General features: G+C 44.9%; 1 protein-coding gene and 1 long non-coding RNA gene across 41 annotated transcripts in view; one reads left to right on the top strand and one right to left on the bottom strand.

The window, feature by feature from the left end:
* LOC116947744 (neurexin-1-like) overlaps positions 1-27,883 on the top strand; it is a 401,559-nt gene that overhangs the window by 2,078 nt on the left and 371,598 nt on the right. For 39 of the 40 annotated variants that reach the window (XM_032963829.2, XM_076070792.1, XM_032963826.2 and 36 more), the window contains exon 2: positions 8,395-9,612. In XM_032963829.2, the coding sequence (XP_032819720.1) occupies positions 8,916-9,612 (697 nt within the window). In that variant the 5' untranslated portion in view covers positions 8,395-8,915. Of the gene's footprint in view, positions 1-5,617; positions 5,694-8,394; positions 9,613-27,883 lie in introns of those variants that run through there. The other variant, XM_076070782.1, reaches the window with a different exon arrangement.
* On the bottom strand, positions 3,668-7,960 carry LOC142929393 (uncharacterized). The gene is made up of 2 exons (XR_012945700.1): positions 7,632-7,960; positions 3,668-4,918 (listed from the first exon to the last, which is right to left on the bottom strand). It is a non-coding gene; the product is annotated as an uncharacterized LOC142929393 (long non-coding RNA).

Genomic DNA, 27,883 nt, shown 5'->3' with positions numbered 1-27,883 from the left:
ACCACTGATGGGATGCGCTGCGCAGTGTATACAAAAGAAAACAACAAAATAAAATAAAAATCGCTCGCACATTTTTTTGGAGGACAAAACTTTGAATTAGCCTTATGGTGCGTATCGTAGTGTTTATCAATAACTTTGTTTTTTTGTTGGCAAATATAGCAATTGTACACAGGGGCTTTTTGAAGGCACATTGAGATGACTCCTATGTACCGTTCCTATACGAGTACTTTTTTTTCCTCCCAATACACTTTAAGTCGACAAATTGACGAAATAGTATATCCTGCTTTTAAAATACACCATTAGTACCTAATTCGATGTACAATTGTCATATATTTTTGAGGAGACACATGTGCTAATGCTACCTCAACCTGTGCTCATACACCACTGCCGACGGCATGTACACCGGTGAATCCACCCCACACCCCTCCATAAAATTGCGATTGCAATAAAACATCACGTTCTTCAATACGCTTTTCACCAAACGGATGCTGTACATGGACCAACATTGCACAATAAGATTGTCGAAGGGCGCTTTTGAGCAAGCGACTTATTTTAGTCCACTTTAGTCATTCCACCATTGCACAAAGGCGATTTTACACGAGATTGTCCCGAACACCTAACCCCGAACATTTGTCCGTTGGATTTATAATTAGAAAAATACGGATGGACGTTGGAGGTGCGAAAACATATATAGTCTGTACTATAATTGTATTATGAGCCACCACCAATAGAAATACGGAACTGACAAAACAGCGATAACATAAAGGGAGAAGCATTCTCTGCTTTTTATTTTGCACGTTCATCGTGCGCAGACAGCCGTCGCAACTCTATACATCGCTTGGAGAGTTTTCTCTTTAAAAAAATCCGTTTGTAATTTTACTTCGTATTTTCTCACCCAGTTTTCTGTGTGGGTGTGTTTTGTTTATTCAGTTGATGCTCGCGCTAAGGAAATGTTCATCTGTACACACACACACCACACGCCTTATCAGCAGAGCACAGTCTGGCATGATAATTAACAGGAAAAAACCCCAACACACACATTATTTAAATGAGTTATAACGCCACAAAGTAACTTATGTGTGCCTTTACGCGGATAGATTTTTTGAAAAATCTAAATCAATAATTACAGAGCGGTTTGTAAATCCTCAATGTGTGTTTTATTTAAAAAAAAAAACAAATTGTAATTGTTTCCGATAATTATTTTTACACAAAAAATACATTCTACACATATTTTGCATGCATACACCACACTATCTATATTAATTGCACGTGCATTTTATATGTACATATATATCCACAGAGTTAAAATGCTAATTGTGTCGTTTTCTCTTGCGTTTGCAACGGCAGTCGAAACTAAACAGATGCCGCTCTCTCTCACAAACACACACCGACGCAAATAAGGCACCGTCTAATAGCATTTCTTGCAGTGTGTGTGGTGCATTTGATTAAAACAAAACAAAAATACGGAAATGGACACACAAATTAATTTATTTATACTTGAGCGCGAGTTTATTTGAGAACCATTCCGACTCTATTTCCCGCCTTGATAAGGTTTCATTACTTTCCAATAGCATCAATCCGCGCATTGACTTACGACCAAATTATTTGCAGACAAAAAGTAATCAGGCTGTCAGTTGAAAATGAGTTTCCTTCATTGGGATAAATGTGCCGTTTCACTTTATGAGTGGCTCACCTAAAACGCAGGGTGCCGTAATTTCACGCGCAGCACTTGTGCTGCGTGCATTCACTCCCGCTTACACCCAGGGCGTTAGTTGCTTGAATATCGCATCGGGGAAAACATTGGTAGGTTGTCCACCTGTATTGCACACTTTATTTGCACACGTGTATCGTACCGCGTATTTATTCAATAGACCATTATATATTTTTCCTTATTTATTTCCGTAATCGTAAGGAAAATTGTAATTTGGCTTCAATGTTAGATCTTCATTGATTCACGTGACAACATAAATGAGTTGTGCCGCTGTACATCTCATGCATATTGCGGCATGGTGACATCACACGAGCATAGTATTCAAAGGGTATATGTAAGAAAAACGGTCCGTTTTTTTAATGAAAGGTTTTAATCTGAAACCGCGATAAATTCGGCAGCTCACAACACATCCGATTTAAAATACAGCAGTCGGGTTCTTTTGAGCGGAGATGCAATTTTAGCTCGCATTCACGCCATCAAATGTGCTTTGCAACTGCTTGTTCAAACTCCCGTTCAAGTAATTACACCATTGAGGAATTCACAAATAGTGACCGCGAGTGCTTCTGGTTGGTGAAAGCGATTGGCTCAGAGCTTGTGTTTGGCCAGGTCACGTAAGGTGTTCAAACAGGCTTCTCTCGCCCTAGGACTACTCCCTGTTAATTCTTTGAAGAATTACAACACTTTTTTTTGCTGAAATTCAAAGACGAGCTGTACATTTGCATTATATTTCAAAGGAATTGTTATTCCTGTATTTCTTGTTTTATAATCAGAGTTGTTTGTAATGCTCGGGAAATGTAATTTCACTGAGGGTTAAATTTGACCCCAATCACCCTTCCTAAAAATGGAAATAAGCAAAAATTAATCCAAATAAAATAAAATACAAATTTGTATATACAGTACCATATGCAAATTGCCCGATGAAGCTGGATGTAATTACCAGCGAAACGTCGTACTCAAATTATAAATGATGTTGATTCACTCTTCAACACACCGGTGGGCTAAAGTAGTGAACTATTTGTCCTTTGTAAACGTGACACAGTTCTTACTGTTTGGCCGTGTCGGGTGGTGGAGGGTTACGACACATTTATAAATAACGCGATCTAACCCAAAAACCTTTATGATGAATGTTTAAGTTGTATTTAAAAAAAAAACATGTGCACCAGAAATTAAAAAGGAAAGCCTGTGCAATGTTATATATATATTTCTCGTTATGATGTCGAGATGGCAATGTAATTTTGAACAATTCTTCAGTTATTTATTTAATGGGTTCATATAATCACTGGGAATAATTGTAGTCCATCGTGATTATTCATAACCCGTTAGTCCTGTTTCATCTCTTTCCAAGTTACCTGTGGGTTAAATCATACCCTCCTGGCCTTAAGCAGCAGCCATAGTACACTACCCCCGGTTGCAAAATATTATCACGTACGCAATCCTAAGCAGTCATATATGCACGACTCTTGAGTCAAAGTTTATCCACCACTGCAACATAATTCACGCCTGATTGTGTGCATAAGCATGCATTCTTTCATTCGCTGCAAATGGGCACTTGGGAGTAATCGCCTCAATTTCCAAGAACTCTTCCTGACACTTGGTAACGTTGTCTTGCGGTTGTTATTGTTTCACTTGCTTCACACTGGGATTTTTGCACACAGCGTTGTAATACGGTGTTTTTTTTTCTTTTCCTGGAAGATTTGTTGGTTTATCCCAGGATGTTTCTGTTGCGCGTCGTCGCTTTAAGATGTTTCTCTGTTCATATTTTGTTTGTTGCGGTTGCACCCGACTCAAGAGCCGCTTGGCTCACAGGGCTATACCTAATAAATGAAACTTGAACGTTATTACTATTGCGATGGTGTTGTTTCCCACTTTTAATGCGGGTGAACCTTTAAAGTGATGCACTGCCATCACAATCATTGCTAACTTAGATCCAAAACGGCAAAGAATCAAAGGCATGTGGAGAATTTTAGTTTTTTATTACAGCCAGTTACAAATGTTACATTTTAAAAAAAAAATTGTAAAAAAAAAAGTGTTAAACGTTCACATTTCTGAATTAAGTTCTTAATGGAAATGATTCATTCTGAACATTCCGATTGAGCTACATATAAATTGACTTGGAGATTAATGCCAATTTCAAGTTAACTATTTGGGGATAATTTGACTCAGGTAAAGCTATGATATTGACCTTGAGAGTGTTTTAGATGGGACATCTAGGTCAACACCATTCTATTGCAGAGGGTTGCACGAGCCTTAATAATGTCCGCAGGTTACACAATACCGCAATTTGACATTTCAACCAGGGGTTGACACCTCCCCGAACATAGGACCTGAATCTCCCTCCCCCATGCCATCCATGCTGTTGACTCCCTATCCCTATTCAAGTCCACACTCAAGACCTTAATTTTTTCCTTTGCCTGAAACTGACTGCCTCCTTCTTTTGTATAAAATAAGTGTGCCCACTGTTTTGTTACGGCTACGATGCACTCGCATAGTGAATCTATGTGACTCCAAATTGTACTCCATAATAATAATTTAGCACATTTGGTGTTTACGAAATTCTTACGTGACAAAAGCGATCACGAAGATGCAAATGTTTCAAATAAATTATCAACAGTCGTTTCACAATGGAGGGCAATGTTTGCTATGCGTAATCTCAATTTCAGGGTACAGGCTTCGCTCGCTTTATGCGGGGATATGCGTTCGAACAAAAGGGCTTACAGTACACAAACAACGTTGTCCCACGTTCCACCACATAGGTGTGTATGAGTGAATTAAAACCGCGTCATATAGCGCATTTTGGTGAAAAATAGGTGAGCTACATGTACGTCGCACAAACTGAGCCCACATAATGAGGCGAACCTGTAATGTATCAAACGTGGCAAATTTGAACCAGGACGCTGGCACGCAATGACCTACCCTCTTTGAATGACGTCGCGGCGATCTTGAAAGTGCACTGGGTAGCAGTCGGCACGCACTTTACGGTCGGCACGTCCACGGCAATAGTCAGGGGCGGCTCGCCGGATTCGAACCGTGAACCTCTGCAACAAGCGGCGAACTCACTCCCGCCAGGCCGGGTCGCCGCCCCAATTTCTATTGCACACGATCGCGTGAGCACTGGCAAAAACGGTGCTGCGCCCATCCATCCGTGCAGCTCAATGGCCTCGGTCCGTCCTGCTTCATCCCCACCGCCCTTTCTCTCCTTCCCTACCGCTGGGGGTGGGAGGGGGTGGTGGGGGGGGGGGGGGGGAAACGTTTGTTCATAAAGAGTTTTCTTTTTCAACCTTCATGCCAAGTTTTAGTTCACATTAGGCCCTTTGGTTGAAGCAGACATTAATGACAGAGGGGAACTCTCGGCAGAGGGATGCCAAGATGGGAGGGCGAGCGGGGGTGGGCGTATCCCTGATGATAATCAAAAATTCATCGTCAAGCGTCCGTAGACAAGGTTAAATGATGCTTACGGCATACATGTTCCCCTGTGTGCCTCCCCGAACCCGTACCATGCAGGGGCATGGGAGAATTAGTTCCCACGTGTTCCGCCTTGGCTTAATCACTGCATTAGGCTATTCCACGTCAAAACATCGATTGCCATTATTGTTTACTCCCATCGTTTTTCTTAAAACAAAAACATAGCCCTGTAATTGATTTCCACTGCCATATCTGAGCCGAGCCAGTGCTTGGCCTTCACCGTGCAGGTGTTGCGTTTTCTTTCACTGGTTATTTGCCAAAACGATCTGGAACTAAACCTTACGAGACATCTGAATCTGGCTTGGGGCTATATGCAGGTGCCAGGGGCAGTGCTAATGACTAATTAATTGTGTGTGACATCAGAGAGTACACTATAAGGACACGACATCAATGCAACATCTGCGTGTGCATCAAACCCGTTCGTTGTCATTTGTGTGACATCAGCAGCACGGCTTGGGTTCTGAAGTGGAAAAAAACGTCTAGTTCAGGAGCTGCCAGCTATAATGGGAAATATGCATCTGTAAGTATTGCTATTGACTACTCCTCCCACTGCAGCGCTTTTGCATTAACCACGTGATGTCACGAGCAGTTCCAAGTGTGGCCCACATAACAGCTTCCAGCTCACTGACGAAAAGGGATCCACGTGGCCTGCTTCAGGAGCCCACGTGTTGCTGGGTTGGCCCGATAAGACTGGCTGTGGGAACCCAGGCTGAGCCCACGAGCCCTGTTTGCAAACGGAGCCGGTTTGCTTTCCAGCGGTTGTGAAAACCGTGGTGTTGCGCATCATGCCGGGAAATCTCTTTAACTGACCCGGAGGAGGGAACGCTCCCCTGCCCGACATCTCATGCAGCGGGCGATATTTTCACGGTGGGCGCCAAGACAATTGCCTCTCCTCAATCCATCTAAGCGCTGTTCAGTGACCTCATGAGGGATAGGAAGCTTTGAATCAAAGATTATTTGTCAACGCCCATGTTATTTTTTTTGGCGTAAAAATGCAATGCACGGTAAGATGTGCATACTGAAAGAACTACAACTCGTTGGTCGTATTCCAGCTGCTCCGTGCGATGCACTATTTTGCTCTCCGTAATCAGCAAACATTATCGTGGCTGATTTTACGTTACACTTTGGTACCCATAGCAATGCTTGGTAGAGTAAAAAAATTGCTTTCCATAAGTAATCCTTGCATGGGCACTTCAAATTGCAGCATTTATAGGACATCACAAGGGTCGCATTGCAGAGGATTTGATTTGAATGTAACGGCGTGCTCGCTGTAAATAGCTACACCACAGTTCGTAGATCGACATGTCTCTCTCGGTGGGGTAACGTGTGGTGGTCTCCGATATTGCTTCCAACGTTGCCTTATTTGTAGGGATGCCGTTGGATAGTTTGCTCGATCTATCGATGTGCCCAAGGAACTGCACTTTTTTCCCATTTAAAGGTGGCTGGAAGTCGTCCTTCCTTGCCCCGATTGTGGCCTGTCGGTGATTGCGCCCCGCACGTATTCGTTAAGTGGTGTGCGCTGTCCGCGGTATTCGCAGTAACTTTCTGAAGCATCCCGTTTCCTCTTGCTTATCATCGGCAAAACAAAAAGAAAACAAGAGGGATTGTCGCGGGTGTTGGAGCTCTGTCTGGCGAAGGCCATGGCTTCCCAGTAAGGGCCTGCAAGAAAAATCGATCACCGTCCCGGAGACAGTGGCGGACACGGTGCCCCAAGTAAAGCAGACTGGGGGGGGGGAGAGCTCTTTAAATCTCAGGGAGAGATATGTGTGCAAGCACGAGCCCAGGGCTGCATCACTGTGGTGTAACAGCAGGTGATCAGGACCTCCAGGGACTCACTGTGGCCTTGCCAAGAGTGGCAGCGATGATGATGATGATGATGCTTATAATGCTGATGAACCATTTCACAGGGTGCGTATTTATTTATTTTTATTCTCACTCAACGTACCGCATTCGGTTAACTGTTCAGTGCATACATGCTTTTAAAACTTTCTCCATTTTGTTTTATTTTTGATACAGTTGATGCCGAATTGTAAGCACACCTTATATAAGCACAGTTCTGGGCTAAGCAACACATCTTTATACAGGCAGGAGGCGAAGGAAAGTTATAACTACGGTTGCCACCCATCCTGGTTTTCCCAAGGTCATCCTTTTTTTTTGAGATAGCCATCTTTCCAGAACATTAAACGTTAACATTGGCATTTTTAAAAATTTAATCCGTTATATATAATTCTCCCATCAGCTGATATTGTGATATATTTTTCTTCGAAATATATACATAAATTCATAAACGCAATGTATTTCATTATATGTTCGCTGGTATTTGACTGTACATTACATTTTCAAGTCGTGGCGGCGGCGGAAGAGATCACACCCATCACCCACCTCTTAGGATCCACCACTGATGGCAACCCAACTTCTCATACAAGCACGCTTTAGATATAAGCACACCTTTCCTTACCTCCAAAGGGTGTGTGGTGTGGGGGGGTGCCAATTCGACTTGAATGATGATCTCACCGCGGAGAGTGATAATTTAAATGATGGTACCATTCAAAGTATTAATTTGAAAACTGCGGCCACACTTGTAATTTTAATGCAGCGCGGGATTGTTTCCCTCTCGTTCAATTGAAGTTATAGGGGCGGGCAGAGAAATTGCCTTTTGGAGGCGGATGGGGAGGGGGGGGTCTGTACAGCACTACTTTCTATTTTAGACTTCTTATCAGCAGAGGCCAGGGGCCATTCTTTGGGGCATGGTCTGAGCTGACTGCCCCTTTCGGAGCTCTCGCGGTTACTTTACAAATGTCCAATTTTTTCTTTCGCCAAGGTTTTCCCTTTGGTCACTCGCACACAAAAAGCAAGAGGTTTAAACGGGCACCTTTTTTAGCGGCGCCGCTGGGTGAAAATAATACAACGCACGTTGGCTTCGTCCACTGCCGCCCACGAATTGCATCTCGCATCGTCGCTCGTGTTTCTGTTCCTAAATATTTTGCAAAGTTGAAGCAAGAAGGCATATGGGATACGTAATGCATCGTTACATTTCGTAATGTATCACAACCGCTTTTTAAATGGAGGGTGATCAAAACCCATTTTTTCACTACTCGGCAGTTACGAGTACGAATGTCTAATAACATTTATAATGTTAATGTTATACCTTATTTCTTATGTGTTTGGATTCCTCACTGCTTTGACCATTATGTCATTCGATCCCTTTGTTCCCCCCGCAGGCTGACATAATTAATTTCCTCATCACTGTGGATCTGCTGCCGTGGAAAAATTGCACGAGAGAGTGGTGACTATGCCTGAATATTAAGTAGCCCGTTTCCGACTGGATGACAAGGACACCTTTGTAGCCTTCAGATAGAGGGTGGGGGAAATTGCGGATGGATTCTGGGCGCTTTGACGCCTTGCAAAAAACCCACTGGATCAAAACATCTGCTGTCTCAGCAGGAGGGGGCCCTCACACTTTGACTGGTTAAGGGTTTGCTAAAAAAAAAATAGAAAAAAAATCCCCCCCCAGTTTTAGTGCAGCTGCAAGCAAGGCGAAAGCTTTTTGAACAGGGTGTGCGAGAGAAGTGCCTTGAGGATTTACGGCTGCGGTTTGTGGCGGTTAGGACTGGTAATGGTTTAATCTGTACGGTTACTGAAGAAAAGCGCAAAGCCATTTTAGTTCAGTCAATTAAGTTTTCGTGAGAAAACAAAAAAAGAGAATCAATTCGCATCCCTGTTACCACTGTCATTGTTCAACATGACCTTGAAAAAGCCCTACATCGTGTGGAGCTTCTCCTTCCTCGTGTGCATGGTGTGCTCCCTGGAGCTGGAGTTTACCGGATCGTTGAACCAATGGGCCAGGTTTCTCCAATGGGACCCCAACTTGAACGGCAACCTCAGCTTCCAGTTCAGAACCAACATGACTGACAGCTTTCTGCTCTACCTGGACGATGGGGGTCGTTGCGACTACCTGAAGATGGTCGTCTCGGACAGCCAGGTGCAGCTGCACGTCATGATGCACTGCGCTGTCCCGCTCAAGCTCAGGGCCGGCCGCAAGGTGCACAACAACGCGTGGCACTCGGTGGAGGTCAGCGTGTTGTTCAAGAACGTCACCCTGACGGTGCACGGCGAGACTGTGCACGGCGAGGTGAGCACCGTGGGCCAGTACCTGAGAGTCAACAGCAACCTCTTCGTCGGCGGAATTCCGGCCGAGGAGAAGGCCCGCCGCCTGCACCTGGACAAGGTCGCCCCGCCGTTCAAGGGATTCGTGGCCAACCTGAAATACGGGAACATGGCCGTGTCCCCGATCAACAGCCACCAGGTCCGCTCCGTGGCGCCGCGCTCCTGCGCCCTGGAGAACCCCTGCCAGAATGGAGGGATTTGCTTCGTCAACCAAGAGGGCACGCTTTGCGATTGTTACAACACCGGCTTTCACGGACGATACTGCACTGAGGGTAAGGACGTCGCGATTGCTGCATTAAAGACGACAAAACAAAGGCACTGTCGGGCGCTACTTTAAAGGGGAAAACAGTTTTGGTATTGCCGTGCTAATCGTACGATCATCGCCGAGCTCGTTGCTGTGCTTGCCAACGCACCGATGACACGCGCTAACACACATTTGGAGCACCGTATGCGATTAAGAATGGGCTGAATTGGGCTTTGCTTTTTGACCAACGAATGTTGGCATGGTAAATTTCGATATATGCCATTGTCTTTCCTATTGCATAACTTATAAAAAATATATATACTGCGCTGCCAGAATACAGGTACTGTATCGTGAACCAACATTTCCATGAAACTTTCAGTTTATCAACCCATTACTCTTATGAAATGATTACTGCGCTTAAGATATGAGGGTCGATGTGAAATGCTCTATAAAAATAAGTATCCACTGCATAGACTTGTTACTTAATTATGCGTTCTAATAAAGTATTAATTTTAACTTGTGATTATAAGAACCTAATTAGCTATGTTCCACAGTCTGTAGAAACAACACATGTAGCAGCTACAAACAGCTCACTTCATTAAGGCCCTCTTGTTTCATTGCTATCCAGACCTCCTTTATCCCTTTACACTCGCGTAGTGATTGGAGCAGCTGACTGATATTTTGTGTTTCCTGCTAATCTATGTAAGGCTTGCAGGCATTGGCCAGTACTTTTAGAGTCCTGACACTGCAGAACGGAATTGTGATTTGGCTGCTGCAGTAGTTCCAGTTTTCTTGACACCGATCAAAATGTTAAGGCTGTGAATTAATTCTCATCTGGTACAGGTAGGTGACGCGTCACCTTGATAATGCAAAGGACAAGGTGAACTGCTTTATACTTGCTGTCTCTTTGCCTTAGAAAAAAATGGGAAGCACACATTGGCTATAGTGATGGTTTTTATAAATCTGTGTGTATCGATGCTATGTGTAGTGTTTACTTTCCATACCTGATGAACCTTACTTAACATTTTAATTGCTAGTTTTCACGAAACATGACGTATGTCACCAAAATAATTCTGATGAAAATAACATTTATCCCCGACTCACAAACATGTATAAAATATATAAAATTTGTCCCATTCGATGACTGCTATTACGTTGGGGTGACGTGGCACAGTGCTTGACGGTGTTGGGTTGGAGTGGTGTGGCACAGTGAATGACGGTGTTGGGTTAGAGTGGTGTGGCACAGTACATGACTGTGTTGGGTTGGAGTGGTGTGGCACAGTACATGACGGTGTTGGGTTATAGTGGTGTGGCACAGTGCATGACTGTGTTGTGTTAGAGTGGTGTGGCACAGTGAATGACGGTGTTGGGTTGGAGTGGTGTGGCACAGTACATGACTGTGTTGGGTTAGAGTGGTGTGGCACAGTGAATGTCGGTGTTGGGTTAGAGTGGTGTGGCACAGTGAATGACGGTGTTGGGTTAGAGTGGTGTGGCACAGTGAATGACTGTGTTTGGTTAGAGTGGTTTGGCACAGTGAATGACGGTGTTGGGTTAGAGTGGTGTGGCACAGTACATGACGGTGTTGGGTTAGAGTGGTTTGGCACAGTGAATGACTGTGTTTGGTTAGAGTGGTGTGGCACAGTGAATGACGGTGTTGGGTTAGAGTGGTGTGGCACAGTGAATGACTGTGTTTGGTTAGAGTGGTTTGGCACAGTGAATGACTGTGTTGGGTTAGAGTGGTGTGGCACAGTGAATGACTGTGTTGGGTTAGAGTGGTGTGGCACAGTGAATGACTGTGTTGGGTTAGAGTGGTGTGGCACAGTGAATGACTGTGTTGGGTTAGAGTGGTGTGGTACAGTGAATGACTGTGTTGGGTTAGAGTGGTGTGGCACAGTGAATGACTGTGTTGGGTTAGAGTTTTGTGACACAGTACATGACGGTGTTGGGTTAGAGTGGTGTGGCACAGTGAATGACTGTGTTTGGTTAGAGTGGTGTGGTACAGTGAATGACTGTGTTGGGTTAGAGTGGTGTGGTACAGTGAATGACTGTGTTGTGTTAGAGTGGTGTGGCACAGTGCATGACGGTGTTGGGTTAGAGTGGTGTGGTACAGTGAATGACTGTGTTGGGTTAGAGTTTTGTGGCACAGTACATGACGGTGTTGGGTTAGAGTGGTGTGGCACAGTGAATGACTGTGTTGGGTTAGAGTGGTGTGGCACAGTGAATTACGGTGTTGGGTTAGAGTGGTGTGGCACAGTGAATGACTGTGTTGGGTTAGAGTGATGTGGTACAGTGAATGACTGTGTTGGGTTAGAGTGGTGTGGCACAGTGAATGACTGTGTTGGGTTAGAGTGGTGTGGCACAGTGAATGACTGTGTTGTGTTAGAGTGGTGTGGCACAGTGAATGACTGTGTTGGGTTAGAGTGGTGTGGCACAGTGAATGCCGGTGTTGGGTTAGAGTGGTGTGGCACAGTGAATGACTGTGTTGGGTTAGAGTGGTGTGGCACAGTGAATGACTGTGTTGGGTTAGAGTTTTGTGGCACAGTGAATGACTGTGTTGGGTTAGAGTGGTGTGGCACAGTGAATGACTGTGTTTGGTTAGAGTGGTGTGGTACAGTGAATGACTGTGTTGGGTTAGAGTGGTGTGGCACAGTGAATGACTGTGTTGGGTTAGAGTGGTGTGGTACAGTGAATGACTGTGTTGGGTTAGAGTGGTGTGGTACAGTGAATGACTGTGTTGGGTTAGAGTTTTGTGGTACAGTGAATGACTGTGTTGGGTTAGAGTGGTGTGGCACAGTACATGACGGTGTTGGGTTAGAGTGGTGTGGCACAGTGAATGACTGTGTTGGGTTAGAGTTTTGTGGCACAGTGAATGACTGTGTTGGGTTAGAGTGGTGTGGCACAGTGAATGACTGTGTTGGGTTAGAGTTTTGTGGCACAGTACATGACTGTGTTGGGTTAGAGTGGTGTGGTACAGTGAATGACTGTGTTGGGTTAGAGTGGTGTGGTACAGTGAATGACTGTGTTTGGTTAGAGTGGTGTGGCACAGTGAATGACGGTGTTGGGTTAGAGTGGTGTGGTACAGTGAATGACTGTGTTGGGTTAGAGTGGTGTGGCACAGTGAATGACGGTGTTGGGTTAGAGTGGTGTGGTACAGTGAATGACTGTGTTGGGTTAGAGTGGTGTGGTACAGTGAATGACGGTGTTGGGTTAGAGTGGTGTGGTACAGTGAATGACTGTGTTGGGTTAGAGTGGTGTGGTACAGTGAATGACGGTGTTGGGTTAGAGTGGTGTGGTACAGTGAATGACTGTGTTGGGTTAGAGTGGTGTGGTACAGTGAATGACTGTGTTGGGTTAGAGTGGTGTGGTACAGTGAATGACGGTGTTGGGTTAGAGTGGTGTGGCACAGTGAATGACTGTGTTGGGTTAGAGTGGTGTGGTACAGTGAATGACTGTGTTGGGTTAGAGTGGTGTGGCACAGTGAATGACTGTGTTGGGTTAGAGTGGTGTGATACAGTGAATGACTGTGTTGGGTTAGAGTGGTGTGGTACAGTGAATGACTGTGTTGGGTTAAAGTGGTGTGGTACAGTGAATGACTGTGTTGGGTTAGAGTGGTGTGGCACAGTGAATGACTGTGTTGGGTTAGAGTGGTGTGGCACAGTGAATGACTGTGTTGGGTTAGAGTTTTGTGGCGCAGTGCTTGGCGCACTGCGCTCTGAACTCCGAGCACCACTTGAGCTCAATTTCTGGGTAGACATCAGTTGCAAGCGATATTCAAGTCCTTCCGGTCGCCCTCCCTTCACCAAAAGCCACGCTGGGGGATGTTCAAGCAAATCCCCATGGCTGACACAGCACGGGGATTTTTTTAAAATCCAGCAATAAATCGATGAATGGCTTAAAATTATTAATAATATTGTTGCTATTATGATTATTATAAACAGCAAAGGCTGTCTGAATTGAGCTTTATATATAAACAATAATTGTTCCATTATAATGGGGGAAGAAAATGCAGTCCTTAATAACTTCTACTCGCCCTGGTGGCTTCTCCGGCACGAGTGAGACTTTTTCTCTTAATTTTGAGTCCTGTAATAGGCTTCCATCCGTTACATAACTGTGCTGCTGCATTTATACGTACATTTTTTTTTAAACGACATCGCGCTCCTAAGTCGACGTTAAAGAAAATATTGTCATGGCAAGCATTACAAAAATGTACATCCTATTCCCAAGAGGAAAGTAGTGGGTAACTTTAATACCAAAATAAATGCTTGTTGTGCAATTAACAGGCACCATCGTCCCTTGTAACACTACAGCATAATTTGCACTCATCACGCCGAGATTAATTTTGCTCCCAACGTAACGTTATTGGTGTGACTCAACCCTGTGGATAAGTGTGAGATGAGGTTAAATTACCCCGAGCTATACTTGTACTGAGCAAGGATTTTAGTAAAATGTGGGGGGGAAGTGTGGGAATTTTTTTTTTAAATAATAAGTCATTTGCATCTCATTTGCATACATCCCTCGCAATACGAACTACGGTATGGCATTCGAATCCACTGTTAATTCGTCGCTGAACGAACCAGGATATGGCCATGCATGTATATTTTAAGAGTATGGCCAATGCATCATTTCAAAAGTCCCCACTTGTGGGGATAATTGAATACATTACGGTTGCGGATGATTAATTTAGCCTTGCTGGGAAGCGCACTATATTACACTCGCCGGTCTATTGTTGTATGCTCTCTCTCGCTCTCACGCAGCATTCTCTTGTCAATCTTTCCTTCGAGATAAATCGGTAAAATCGAAAATGTCGCGCTCGCCTTTTGCAGCGACGTGCAAGCTTTACTGTACCCACACACACGCGCACGACATGCACACAAGCAGAATGTCACAAACGAGGACGATTCAGCCTTGAACGCTTTCCTAATTGGGCAATTTCACGAATTGCCCGACTACTGTACTTTAACAACATCACCCCCCCCACCTCCTCAAAACCCATCCCCGATAAATTGCGCCCTCACTCGCGTCGCCCCCTCTCATCTGCCCTCCTCGGGAGCTTGGTCTTTGCTCGCAGAACCACGCGCGGAAGAAACTCTTTGTGAGCACGCACGCGTGTCGTCTCGACGCGTCGTGGTCAACCACAGCAGCGCAAAAGTTGCATCGGCGTCTTCACCGTGACGTCGCGCGCGAGTGCGATTCAGAGGCGTCGTTGCATGTCGACTAGCGCGCGTTTAATGTCCACCGATCCTCTTGCGCGGAAAAAAGAATAATAATAATAATAATTGTGCACCACCGTTTGTCGATCCACTGCTGGATGAATGGAGCTATTTCCATTTCTGTGTGGGTCACGGGGGTGCGGGGGTTCGTTTGACCATACTTCACCCGGGGCGTGCTCAGTGCGAGTTGGTGCACGGGGGGTTCCAATTTAGTTTTCGGCTCGCCACCGATGACTCGGAACTCATGTGACCGGGTTCGTGCCCGCGGTGTGTGCAAATCACTGCGTCATCACTCCTCCGGGCTGTCGCAGTGCGTTTTAATAACCCGCTGCCATTGTGTTTTAATAACATGAAAAAGTGATGGCACCCATAGGTGAATTATTCGTGGAATGTGCGTGCATTATTGATGGAACATGCGCATTAAAGAACGAAATGGCACCTGGACCGCACACACAGCGCAGATCACGGGGTCGTAATTCTATATTGCACGTGGCGACAGTTTCCCCTGTAAATGTGGCCCGTGACCTTACATTGTGGAAGATTACTTTACTTTTCATGGGTCTCCTGCAGCATGATGATGGTGGTGGTAGTGGCGATGGTGGTGGTGACCATAGTGGGGAGCAGTAATGTAGCGGTTAGCGCGCTGCGCTTTGAACCCGGCCACCCGAGTTCAATTGCCGCTCACGGTCAACACCAGTGACGATTATCTGAACCGGTCCTGGGCCTCCCCTAGGGCGACTCAGCCACAGATGAGTACCTGGTGCGGTGTGTAAAAACATCGCCACTGGGGAGACAAAGGCTGTCGGGCGTGGTGCTGGCCACCCACCCCCTCGTGTGCCGTGCCGGCATTCATAGGTGCTCGCTAACAGCACCTGACAGCCCCAACAGTCTGTTGGCGAAAGTGCTGGTGCCATCACAGTTGATGTCCCGTTCCACTTCCATTTGGAACCACTGAAGCTGATGCATCAAAATGGCCTCCCCAATTGTAAGTTAACAAAAAAATGTTTACTCGAAACTTTGCATGAAATGTGGATATTCGAAGACGATTTAATTAATGCCCCGAAGCATTTTCATTGTGGTGCTCGTTGAGGACTATATGGGGGGGGGGGGGGGAGTTTGGCCCTGATGACCTCAAGGTGTAGAAACAGAGGGAGGTTACCGAAAACATTGTGCAAACAAAGAAATATTTGCTTAGCACACCTAAATCCACAGATGAGACCCTCAAGGGTAAAACTGGTACAGCACTTGCATGTTTACGCACACACACACTGCTGAAAGACAAATAAGCCGAATGACTTTAGGCTATTTAACTTATATGTGTAGATACAGGATGGCAGGTGATTAATTTCTTTCATGTATAAAATATAGCGAAGTAATTTGACTTGTTCAAGAGGACGTCTATTTTAGAGATGGATAAACGAAATCACTCCCGAATTGCAGGTGGTGCTAGTTGGATTACTACTTCGAAGGGTTGCGAGAAATGGTGGCGGTTTGGGGAGGCATTTAATCACCAGTGTATTGACCATCGATGATGACGATGGTACATCATTGCCACCTCAAATGAAAAGCTTAAAAATCGCCGCCTTTTCAGCTTTCTGTGTATCAGGTGACGCACAGCACGTGCTGTTTCACAACAATTACGTTGACTACTCAAGCAGTGGAAAATGTTGTTAAACTTGCAGAAATAGAAATTGTCCTGACCATTCGAGCTACCTGGCAGAGTGATGGCCTCTCGATGACGTCATTACGTCTAAAGGGAAAAACCTCAGCGAAAGCCATGACGTAATAATGTGCAGATAAACCTTCTCAGCCAAGGCAACGCAGTCATTCCGTACAAAGAGATACGTCTTCCATAATATCGTTTTTTTGGGGGTTAGATTGCGTAAATATAAATGTTGTCGTTACACCCGCCAGCACCCGACACAGCCAATTAGTAAGGTTTGTCACATAATCAGAATATGGTAATTCGTTGGTGTGTTGGAGAGCAAATCCACAACATTTACAATCTGAGATACGCTTTTCTCAGCCCAAAAGATGACGTCCTTACGTGAAAAAGAGATACGCCTTTTCAGCCGAAGCGATGATCTCATTGCGTCTAATTAGACACGCCTTTTGGCCAAAGCGATAACAATACGTTTAAATATGTAAGCCTTTTTTCCGCCAACGCGATGACGTCATTACTCCTGGAGATGTCATCATGACGTTTGATGTAATCTGGAGCAGTTACGTTTTGTGCTGCGTCATGTCGTCTCATTTCCCGAGACCCACATGGGTCTCAGTGCTCTGCTGGTATACAATAAGTGATGGATATTCAAATACAGGCAGACTTTTTAAAAAAAAAAATCAAGCGTGAGATTTATAAGCATCGTTTTCACGGGGAGACCTGGGTTGTACAAGTACACGCTGCAACATTATGTACGGCAGAATGACATTTTAACAATTGTAAGCAACACAAAATAAGTGAAAGTCCCGAAAATGAACTCTTTAAATGACGTGTGAAATCAGTTGAACATTTACGTTGGATAATATTAACACATCAATAATAAAAATAAGGTAAACCGTAAATGAGATAGAATGCAATTATGAAAATAATTAACATTCAGTTTGACCAAGCAATGAATTCAGTTAATTGTATAAAACCTATTCAGAGTGAATAGTCATTACATACGAAGTTTCACAGTGTAAATTATCCGATAACCTAATGATCTTGAGGATTGGGCCATTTTAATATTTTGCCAATAATTGAAATAATTCATCACCTGACGAATACTTCCCATGCCATATCTTTATGTGGGCAGTTCCACCAATTAGACAACCTCTCGATAAAAAAAATCCTCATACATATGGCTTGTCATTTTTCAAGTAATTATATATACTGTACATATATTTTAGAGAATAAGTCAAATTATTTTGTGATGCCGTTGCATTGACAGTGGGTGCACAATATATAACTATATATAACACTATATATAACACTGTATATTGCATGTAACAAAAATATAACCGAAATTTGTGCTATGGAGAAGGGCCATTGCCTGAAACGTCGCCAATTATATATATACAAACACATTTTCGTGCCCACAGTGTTATTGACACGTGTGTTGAGTTTCAAATTTTAGTATTAATAGACATCGTCAATGAATGGTTCGATAGACACACACACGCCTAACTGAATGCAGCACGGTGCGGATGCAAAAGTCAGTTCTTGTGAGTGCATTCGACACCGCGGTATTCTACGAGCCATTTCTCCTTTAGCAAAGAAAGGCTGACAAAGCCTCTCTCTCTCTCTATGTGAATTACAGACCTAATTGCTTGACACGCTGTATCCAAGTAAAAAAGCCACTCCATTCCACGCTCGACCGCCTTTGTCTCTCCGGTCACGATGTGCGCTTGACGCAACAGGTGCTCGTTTTCGGCTGGGCTGACCTAGGGGGCCCCCAAAACAAACGTCAGGTATCGCTCCTCAGAGATCTTAGCCCAGCCTGGGAATTAAACTCAGGTCACCCATGTTCGTGACGTGGTGCGCTAACCACTGCGCCACTTTACGCTCATCACCGGCACATACACCGTTTGGACACATGTTGCCCCACTGATGACGAACAAAACATTTGATGGGAAGATTTTATTTTTTTATTTCATGGGAAAATCTGCAGAAGCTTTTGTTCAAACCTTGGGAATCCATCGTAAATGCATGGTAAATTCCAGACGTCGCAGATTTTGTAGGTGTGCTTAAGATTTTGGTTATCTGCCTGATCTCAGCCCATATGATCAGTCTACCCTTTAGCCCTGAAGATATCACAGATGGCTTACAGAAAGATAATGTTTCTTTCCCATCCTCCATCATGAAGAAGCCCAAAATGTTTCAGGGTTCTTTTTTGAGGCTCCGGGATTATTGTTGCCATAGTAACTGATAGCTGGAGCGGTGGCGCGGTGGTTTATGCACTGCGCTATGAACCCGGTGACCTGAGATCAGTGGCGAGTGATCCAGTCCTGGCTTCAACGCCTTCACCAACCCACATTCACCAGCGTGGAGAAGTATGGCCAAACAGCCTCCACATCTGACACGGCATGGGGAGGCCTGCTTTCAGCATGGGATTGAAAACGGGCTGTAACCTTAACAAGTTTGTTTTGTTTACAGCCAAAACTATGATTCGCAGTTTATGTTTGGGTTGGCCATGTCATGATCTGACTCAAATCTATTTCATTGCTAAACTTGGTTGTGAGAATTTATCTTCAACTTACCGGTGAGCAGAAACAATAGTGATTGGCGTGTTAAACATTCGTACACATGATCATTTGTTTGGCTATTATTATGGTGGTGGAGGCTCTTATGACACAGAACTGGCAAGACCATTGTAGCCTAATCAACAATTCATTTGTGTAAAAAAAAATGTTTTTATCCCTGACGTGTTTTCAGGTTGTACCGCGTGTTCTTTGGCATGGTGTCTGACGGTTCGCTCCATGTACTGGGAGCTTCTTCAGGAGCAATTCAGGAACCTTACGGCCTAATTAGACTGTTGGGGCACGTGCTGGTTATCGCAATAGAGATTCTGTGGACATGGCTTATAACGACAAAACCTGTGCATGGAAAAATCTTCAATGTAAAAAACAAATGTGTTAGGTTAACTATTGACATAGAGTAGACTGGCCAATGTGTAATTAAGTGGAAGAGTGGGTCATGATGATTATTGTCATGGATATACAGAGCACAATTACTCTTTAACTGTGGATAATAGAATTCGCATACAATTTGGATTGTTGATAAATGGAGTTCAATTTTAGGCACAGTATCATTCACGAGCAGGAAGTCCTCGGAGACCCTATGGCGTCCCTGCTCCCACACACACTCTTCCCTGCTCCCACACACACTCTTCACTGCTCCCATACACACTCTTCTCTTCTCCCACACACACTCTTCACTGCTCCCACACACACTCTTCACTGCTCCCACACACACTCTTCTCCCACACACACTCTTCACTGCTCCCACACACACTCTTCACTGCTCCCACACACACTCTTCTCCCACACACTCTTCTCCCACACACACTCTTCACTGCTCCCACACACACTCTTCCCTGCTCCCACACACACTCTTCACTGCTCCCACACACACTCTTCTCCCACACACACTCTTCCCTGCTCTCACACACACTCTTCACTGCTCCCACACACACTCTTCCCTGCTCCCACACACACTCTTCACTGCTCCCACACACACTCTTCTCCCACACACACTCTTCACTGCTCCCACACACACTCTTCACTGCTCCCACACACACTCTTCTCCCACACACACTCTTCACTACTCCCACACACACTATTCTCCCACACACACTCTTCACTGCTCCCACACACACTCTTCCCTGCTCCCACACACACTCTTCACTGCTCCCACACACACTCTTCTCCCACACACACTCTTCACTGCTCCCACACACACTCTTCACTGCTCCCACACACACTCTTCTCCCACACACACTCTTCTCCCACACACACTCTTCCCTGCTCCCACACACACTCTTCTTCCACACACACTCTTCACTGCTCCCACACACACTCTTCACTGCTCCCACACACACTCTTCCCTGCTCCCACACACACTCTTCTCCCACACACACTCTTCACTGCTCCCACACACACTCTTCTCCCACACACACTCTTCACTGCTCACACACACACTGTTCCCTGCTCCCACACACACTCTTCACTGCTCCCACACACACTCTTCCCTGCTCCCACACACACTCTTCACTGCTCCCACACACACTCTTCTCCCACACACACTCTTCCCTGCTCCCACACACACTCTTCTCCCACACACACTCTTCACTGCTCCCACACACACTCTTCTCCCACACACACTCTTCACTGCTCCCACACACACTCTTCACTGCTCCCACACACACTCTTCTCCCACACACACTCTTCCCTGCTCCCACACACACTCTTCTCCCACACACACTCTTCACTGCTCCCACACACACTCTTCACTGCTCCCACACACACTCTTCACTGCTCCCACACACACTCTTCACTGCTCCCACACACACTCTTCACTGCTCCCACACACACTCTTCACTGCTCCCACACACACTCTTCACTGCTCCCACACACACTCTTCACTGCTCCCACACACACTCTTCTCCCACACACACTCTTCACTGCTCCCACACACACTCTTCACTGCTCCCACACACACTCTTCTCCCACACACACTCTTCCCTGCTCCCACACACACTCTTCACTGCTCCCACACACACTCTTCTCCCACACACACTCTTCACTGCTCCCACACACACTCTTCACTGCTCCCACACACACTCTTCTCCCACACACACTCTTCACTGCTCCCACACACACTCTTCACTGCTCCCACACACACTCTTCACTGCTCCCACACACACTCTTCTCCCACACACACTCTTCCCTGCTCCCACACACACTCTTCACTGCTCCCACACACACTCTTCACTGCTCCCACACACACTCTGCTCCCACACACACTCTTCACTGCTCCCACACACACTCTTCTCCCACACACACTCTTCTCTTCTCCCACACACACTCTTCACTGCTCCCACACACACTCTTCCCTGCTCCCACACACACTCTTCTCCCACACACACTCTTCTCCCACACACACTCTTCACTGCTCCCACACACACTCTTCTCCCACACACACTCTTCACTGCTCCCACACACACTCTTCACTGCTCCCACACACACTCTGCTCCCACACACACTCTGCTCCCACACACACTCTTCCCTGCTCCCACACACACTCTTCTCCCACACACACTCTTCACTGCTCCCACACACACACTCTTCACTGCTCCCACACACACTCTTCACTGCTCCCACACACACTCTTCACTGCTCCCACACACATTCTTCCCCAACGATTGATTCAAGACAAGTAAAGCCAGTCTAGAGTCCAAAGCCGGTTCACAAGCACAACCAGTTCTTGTCTTGAATAAATGCTGCTGAAAGTATGCATTCCCAGAAGACCGTACATCTGATGAATTGCATAAGAAATACATTCCTTTAGAAATATATATAGATGGTGGTTCTACCAGGGGACGAGATGGTTCGAAAGGTCGTGAGGTCAAATCCTGGATAGGGGTCGACGAGTAGCCCGAGATGGTTGATTGCCTCTACTTGAGCGTTGTTCATTGCAAGGCCCGCAGGCCACTGGCGGCCCCTGGTGGCCTTAAAGTGCGGCCGCTGCCGTGCGGCGGCCCCCGAGAATACACAACGAGTGACAACCACCCAGCCACCCACCATCGTGCTGCCGTCCAACCCCAGTGGTTAACAAATGGTGTGGCGTGCCCTCAACACTGATGATGTCTCGTCGGCGAAAGTGCCCCCCCTCTGGAAATCAGTGAAGAACGCTGCTCTACTTCGTCGCAGTTATAAACCAGGCGTGTAACTATTCATTATTCCTTTCCTCCCCGACGATTCGATGAAATTATCACGAGTCAGGCCTTGATTTCATTTAAGAATGGATTCGTTTTGTCTCGGTTTTTGCTGTATTGTTTCTACCGTTTCTCATTTGCCGTTTGCTCTGTATCATTAGTGCAGTATTGTTTCGCACCATTAGCCCAAATGTAACATTAGCATATCATTTGCATATAATATACGTCAATCGTACATAATCAATTCTCACACGCACAATAAGATCCATTAATCGTGAGCAATTTATTGTAATTGAAGAGCTGCTATGTGTATTAAAAATAGTACAGTATTGTGCATGTGACAGTACATCCAGAAAGAGAGAGATGGAGCGATGAAATCATCTCGTGAGCAAGTGCAAAGTGAGGATCGTGAAAGATGGCTGCGGATTGGGAGGCCTTCATCTAGCAGTGGATTGATCATGACTAATGATGATGACAATATTGTACATTTAACTATTGTGTATAGTTTGTAAGAAAAAAAAGAGTGCTGATTCAAGGCCTTGGATGAGATGAGTGGCGAGTGATATCTGAACCGGTCTTGGGCCTCCCATTTCACAAACCCAGACTGACCAGTATCGTCAAATAAAGTCCTATGACCGACACTGCTTGGGGAAGCCTTTATCCACCGGTGGTTTACCAAAGGTATTTTGAGTATGAATCTGTTTATGCCGTCGTAAGCTGCCCGTTGGTCTTCATGTCCATCCACCAGAGTGAGTACTGTGATTGGCTAGACATTACTATGATTGTCTGTCTCAGCCAATTAAAAATTCTGGCAGTTCAGTCAATCCCAGTTGAGCAGCCTATCCTGAACATTAACAAGGAAGAACGAGGAATAAAATGCATGTACACACATGGCTTCCGTAACACTATCCACAATGCGCTTGCATTCGGAAGTATTTTTTTAAACATGCAATACATATTGACACGTGGAACAAGAGCTTAAACAAGCACGCAAAGACGGAGAGGCAAATGCTTGGGAATTACACAGAGAGATGGACAGACGAGCAGCGCACGAATCAGAAAACAAACACAAATTAGAGACTTCGCAATGACTGTTAAGGAAAGTAAGTCGGGCTTGGGCAGGATACAAACGCGAGTAGAGTTGATGATTGAGGGTCGAGACTGACATTGGGGTGGTAGCCAAGGGAGGCTCAACTACCGTGAGGGCATTCACCGTGTAGATGGAGTGACGAGTTCAGCTTGTGTGCAGGAACGAGATAGAGTGTTAATCACACGATCTTGAGTAGATCGCGACGACTTGAGGAGGGCCTTCATCCAGCAGTGGATAGATCAAGATTGATAATGACACACATCATTCCCTTGTCTGTGGCGGGGGAACACGTAGTCACGGGGAAGACTCCAACAGTGACATTTCACGAGCATGATCTATCCTATTTTTCGATTTAAAGCTTTCATATTCTTGGTTCTTTCGGTGAAGTCACGTAGAAGGGAAAGAACCGAGAATATGATCTATCCTAGTTCATGTAATTGTATGTGTGCCCCCGTGTTTAGGGCTGAGACTTGTTCCGTGTTTTCATGTTTAATTAAGGTAAACTGGTTTTTGAAATGTCCTTATTGTCGCAGCTGGTGGGTGGAGCGATCGGCTTTCTTCATTGCTTAAAGGCGTCATAATCACAGCAAACAAAAAAAGAAACCAAGGAACACCTAAGCAAACGCGTTGTAAGCCAGCTGAGTCACAACAGAATGCATCAATTTGTAACACAATCAGGGGTGTGGCAGGTTGAGACGCTAAAGGGAAAGTGAGCAGTGCACCTGCCTGAGTTACATCTGCCACATGGCGCGATCCACGCTTATCTTCACAATTCATCTTTTCCATTTAACTATTGCGGCACGTTATGAGTTCCAAAGTTTATTTCCCAGAGTAGAGCCCCGTTGAGCTGTATAGCTCTTTTATCAAGGGTGAATTGGCCAGCAGAGAACAGGGGCACAGCGGAGTTTTTACATATTGCAGGTTTTGTACATGCTTAAAAAAACCCCTTATAACAATATTATCTTAAACATGAACATTTCCACAATTATCTGCATTCACACTTGATACTTTGTGATGTCAATTACACGTTGTCAGGACGAAGAGCATTTTGTGAAATTAATAAATAAAAATATTGTACAGTGGGACAGTTTGGCACTTGCCACAATTTGTAATTCGGTCACTGATGCGCGTGTCAAATATTCCGCATTTCACTGCGTAATTACTTGCGGTACAAAATGCCACTGTTTAGTTCAATGGGCTACGTTTCACTATCGGTCTAACGTTTTTTTTTATTTAATGGATTTTGAAAATATTACTGTCATTGAATTCCGGAAGAAAAGTCCGTGATCACGAGAGCGAGATGATAAATAGCTTCCCTTCTATCTCCCCCCCCCCCAAACCCGCCCAAAGTCAGGCGTTGAAATTGAAAATTTATCTTACAAACACGATGGCTTATCACTGTCCCGAAGTGAACAGGAACATTCGAATTCATAGTCAAAAAAAATTCCCCCACCGCAATATTTGCCAGACATTTGGAAATTGTCGTTAAGAGCGTTAACAGGGTGGCCCAGGCATTATCTCAGTCTCTCAAAGGTCACGTGAGCATATGCGTTCAGTCCTGTGTAAGCAAAGCTTCTTTGAAAAACCTTAGCGATGCATTGACAGCCTATGCAACCTTTTGATTTTCTGGGTCACCTGTGTTAATGAGTATAGACTCTATATCCAGACCATTGCTACAGACAGTGCATTTTAAATTTGATTAAAATATAAGGCGTGGTTAAGTGTGGTCAAACAATCCCCATAGCCGTCACCACGTGGGGAGGCTTTGATCCTGCAGCTTACTGACAAGGGGCTGTAAATGTTCATTATTTTATTATTTATTCTGCACTATATATTGATCCGTTAAATTTTTAATATCTATGTATAAAATGTGCACTCTTTGTTGCATTGACCAATGCCTGTGAATTGTGAATGTGATTTACAGTATTTTTATGGAATATAATACATAAAATACTTGCACCATAGTAATACCATGAAGCGGTGGTGTAGTGGTGAGCACACTGCACTCTGACCACTATGACCTGCGTTCGATTCCTAGCGACAGCTAACATCAGTGTAGAGTGGCATCTAAGCCAGCTCTAGGCACCCCAATCCCCTTTGACCGACCTACACTGACCAGCCCGATTAGGTATGTTGATTGACAAAGAGCTGTACATTATACTTTACGTTTATATATGTTTACACTTAGTACTATATATATCGATGCATAAACACAATTCATATCCACACGTACAAATTTTGCGCTGTTTATTGCTGTGTGTATATATAATGTGTTGGCTTATTTTGGCAAGGGAATTGAGAGCACAAGCTGTGATGTTACAAAAAACTAATTTCAAATGCATTACACATAGCGGAGACTGGAAAAAAAAGTTCCAATCTGTGCACCGAAAGGGGGTGATTTCATGATCAACACTAACACCTGTGCACTCCCCAGTAGTCATTTACGAAATCGCACACGTGTGTAAAATCAGCTGCAGATTGTCACTATATTTCAACGGATACTTTTTGGGGGCCATTCCTACCTACTGCCTAAACCCCCGACCGTTATCTGCCTCCCACCTCTGACCTCAGCGGGACTCGCTATCGATGCGTATACCACTTGACGACAACAAGTGCCAAACAAAAGCATTGGCAGTTGTTGTGTTGCTGCGGTGGTAGTTCGCGGATGTTACCCCTCGCTGCGGTAAGTCGGCGTGGCGGGTTTGAAATTATGGCGGTACGGTAATGTGAATCCCCTGCGATATGCAAACACGAAAGCACGGAGCCTGTGTACACACCAGCTTTTTGGTGTAATTATTGTAAAGGTGAGGCCAATCTGAAACACAGTGCCGCGATTAGAATTGTTTTTTTTGTATGTAGGAAAAAACAATCTCAAGTTAAATTCGCGGGTTTATTTGTGCCGACAATTCGTGTTCATCAATTGCAACCTCTTAGACGGGACTATTTATATCTTTTGGACGCAAGCAGATATGCAGTGGCTCACACATGGCCTCTATTATGCAATACATCCACCCTTCCATTTGACACATTTCAGTGCCTCTCTGTCTCAGTGATTTATAGTCTACTGGACAAAGTACTGCATCCATATAAAACTAGGCTGCAGAGCTCCAAACGCATAATCTGGAGCATAAAAAATTCAGTTTTTTTCTCTCAAAACCAAACACAAAACACCTCCGCACCAATGAGTCTTGGCTTGTATTGCAGTGTTTTGTTGATGAAGCAAATTCTATTGCATTTGTTTATCCTCAGTATATATTTGGTTTAAACTCATGATCACTGTATATATTTTGTATGTAATTATGTTTCAAACCTTGTCGACTTCAGGTATAATAATAATTCAAGTTCGTAGCTAAGGTCACGCTGCAATATCAACAGCCGAATGTCAATGACCTCCACTAGTCAAACAATCTCAATTGGGTTTTCACACAGCTCAGGTAAAAAAAAAATGCTTTAATAAATTCTATATACTTTTTTTATTTTTGAAAATGTTATTTATATTGTCGGCAAAAGACAAACGCGGGGAAGCACCCGCGATGTCCAAACGACCCCGGCATAAATCATACCTAACGATAGGGTCTCCTAGTTGTGCTCTCGAAAACAATAGAGCAACAAGAGGGTGGAGAGAGAGAGATAGAAGGGAATAGATAGTCGGAAGATATAGGAAAGAGAAAGGAAAATAAAACTAGAAGAGTGATGGCCATTAAGTACACAATAGGGCAAGAGGGTCAGGCCGTAAATGAGTCAACAATAAGACACCAAATCTTCCCACGAACCATGCGACGTGTTTTGACGTTTATTTTTTCTCCTTCTTAATCTCAAATAACGTTGCTTGGCTTTCAGCAGGAGGCTCATCCAATAAATCTGAGCGGTTCGCTGAAGAAGAAAAAAAAGGGAGCCTCCCAAGCTTTGAAAAGATTAAATTATTATTTTATTTTTGCTCGGGCCTTTGAAGAGGTAGGCTGACCCTTTCACGGCACGCCGCAGTTGACAGTTTTCGAGCAGGCAGTTTCGTGCCTGGCTGCCTCCTTAACTAAACAACCCTTGACGGAGCCAACACGAGTAGAGCTGGCTGTGGCAGCGGAGTTTGGGTTTCTTGCTGGGAAGAGTTGATGAGTGAGTGGAGCAGCAGCAGCAGCAACAACGTTGTGGCTTAACAAAAAAAATGTGGTCGCTTTGCATGCAGACGGGAATGTTTTGTAACGGGTAGAAATGTGCGCGTGAGTTTGAACTGACTGTGCGAGAGCGCGCAGGCGTTTTGAACTGCGATCACACTTGCTGGAGAGTAATGGGTGTGCCGGTTCCATTTGCGCAATTTGCACAGGGATCGGTGAGTTTGTCTAATTACCCGTACAAACCTGACAGCAAGCTGTGCATGAACACCGCGGCAGACTACTGAACATTGAATCATATAATCTACCGTCCTGAGCTACACCCACAGGATTCTAGCCATATGGAACAGTTTTAAGGGCAGGATAAATTCCGGAAGGGCAGCTGTCACTGTCACTGTCTGCCTGTGTGCTCGTATGTCTCTGCCTGTCTGTATGTATGTCTGTCTGTATGTGTGCCTGTATGGTGGTTCTG

This window comes from Petromyzon marinus, chromosome 31 (assembly GCF_048934315.1).
Source record: "Petromyzon marinus isolate PM22_M1 ecotype Great Lakes invasive population chromosome 31, UKy_Petmar_22M1.pri1.0, whole genome shotgun sequence".
In the NCBI taxonomy this organism is placed as follows: domain Eukaryota; kingdom Metazoa; phylum Chordata; class Hyperoartia; order Petromyzontiformes; family Petromyzontidae; genus Petromyzon; species Petromyzon marinus.
The sequence above is the reverse complement of the archived record's forward strand: the minus strand, read 5'-3'. Positions and strand labels throughout refer to the sequence as shown.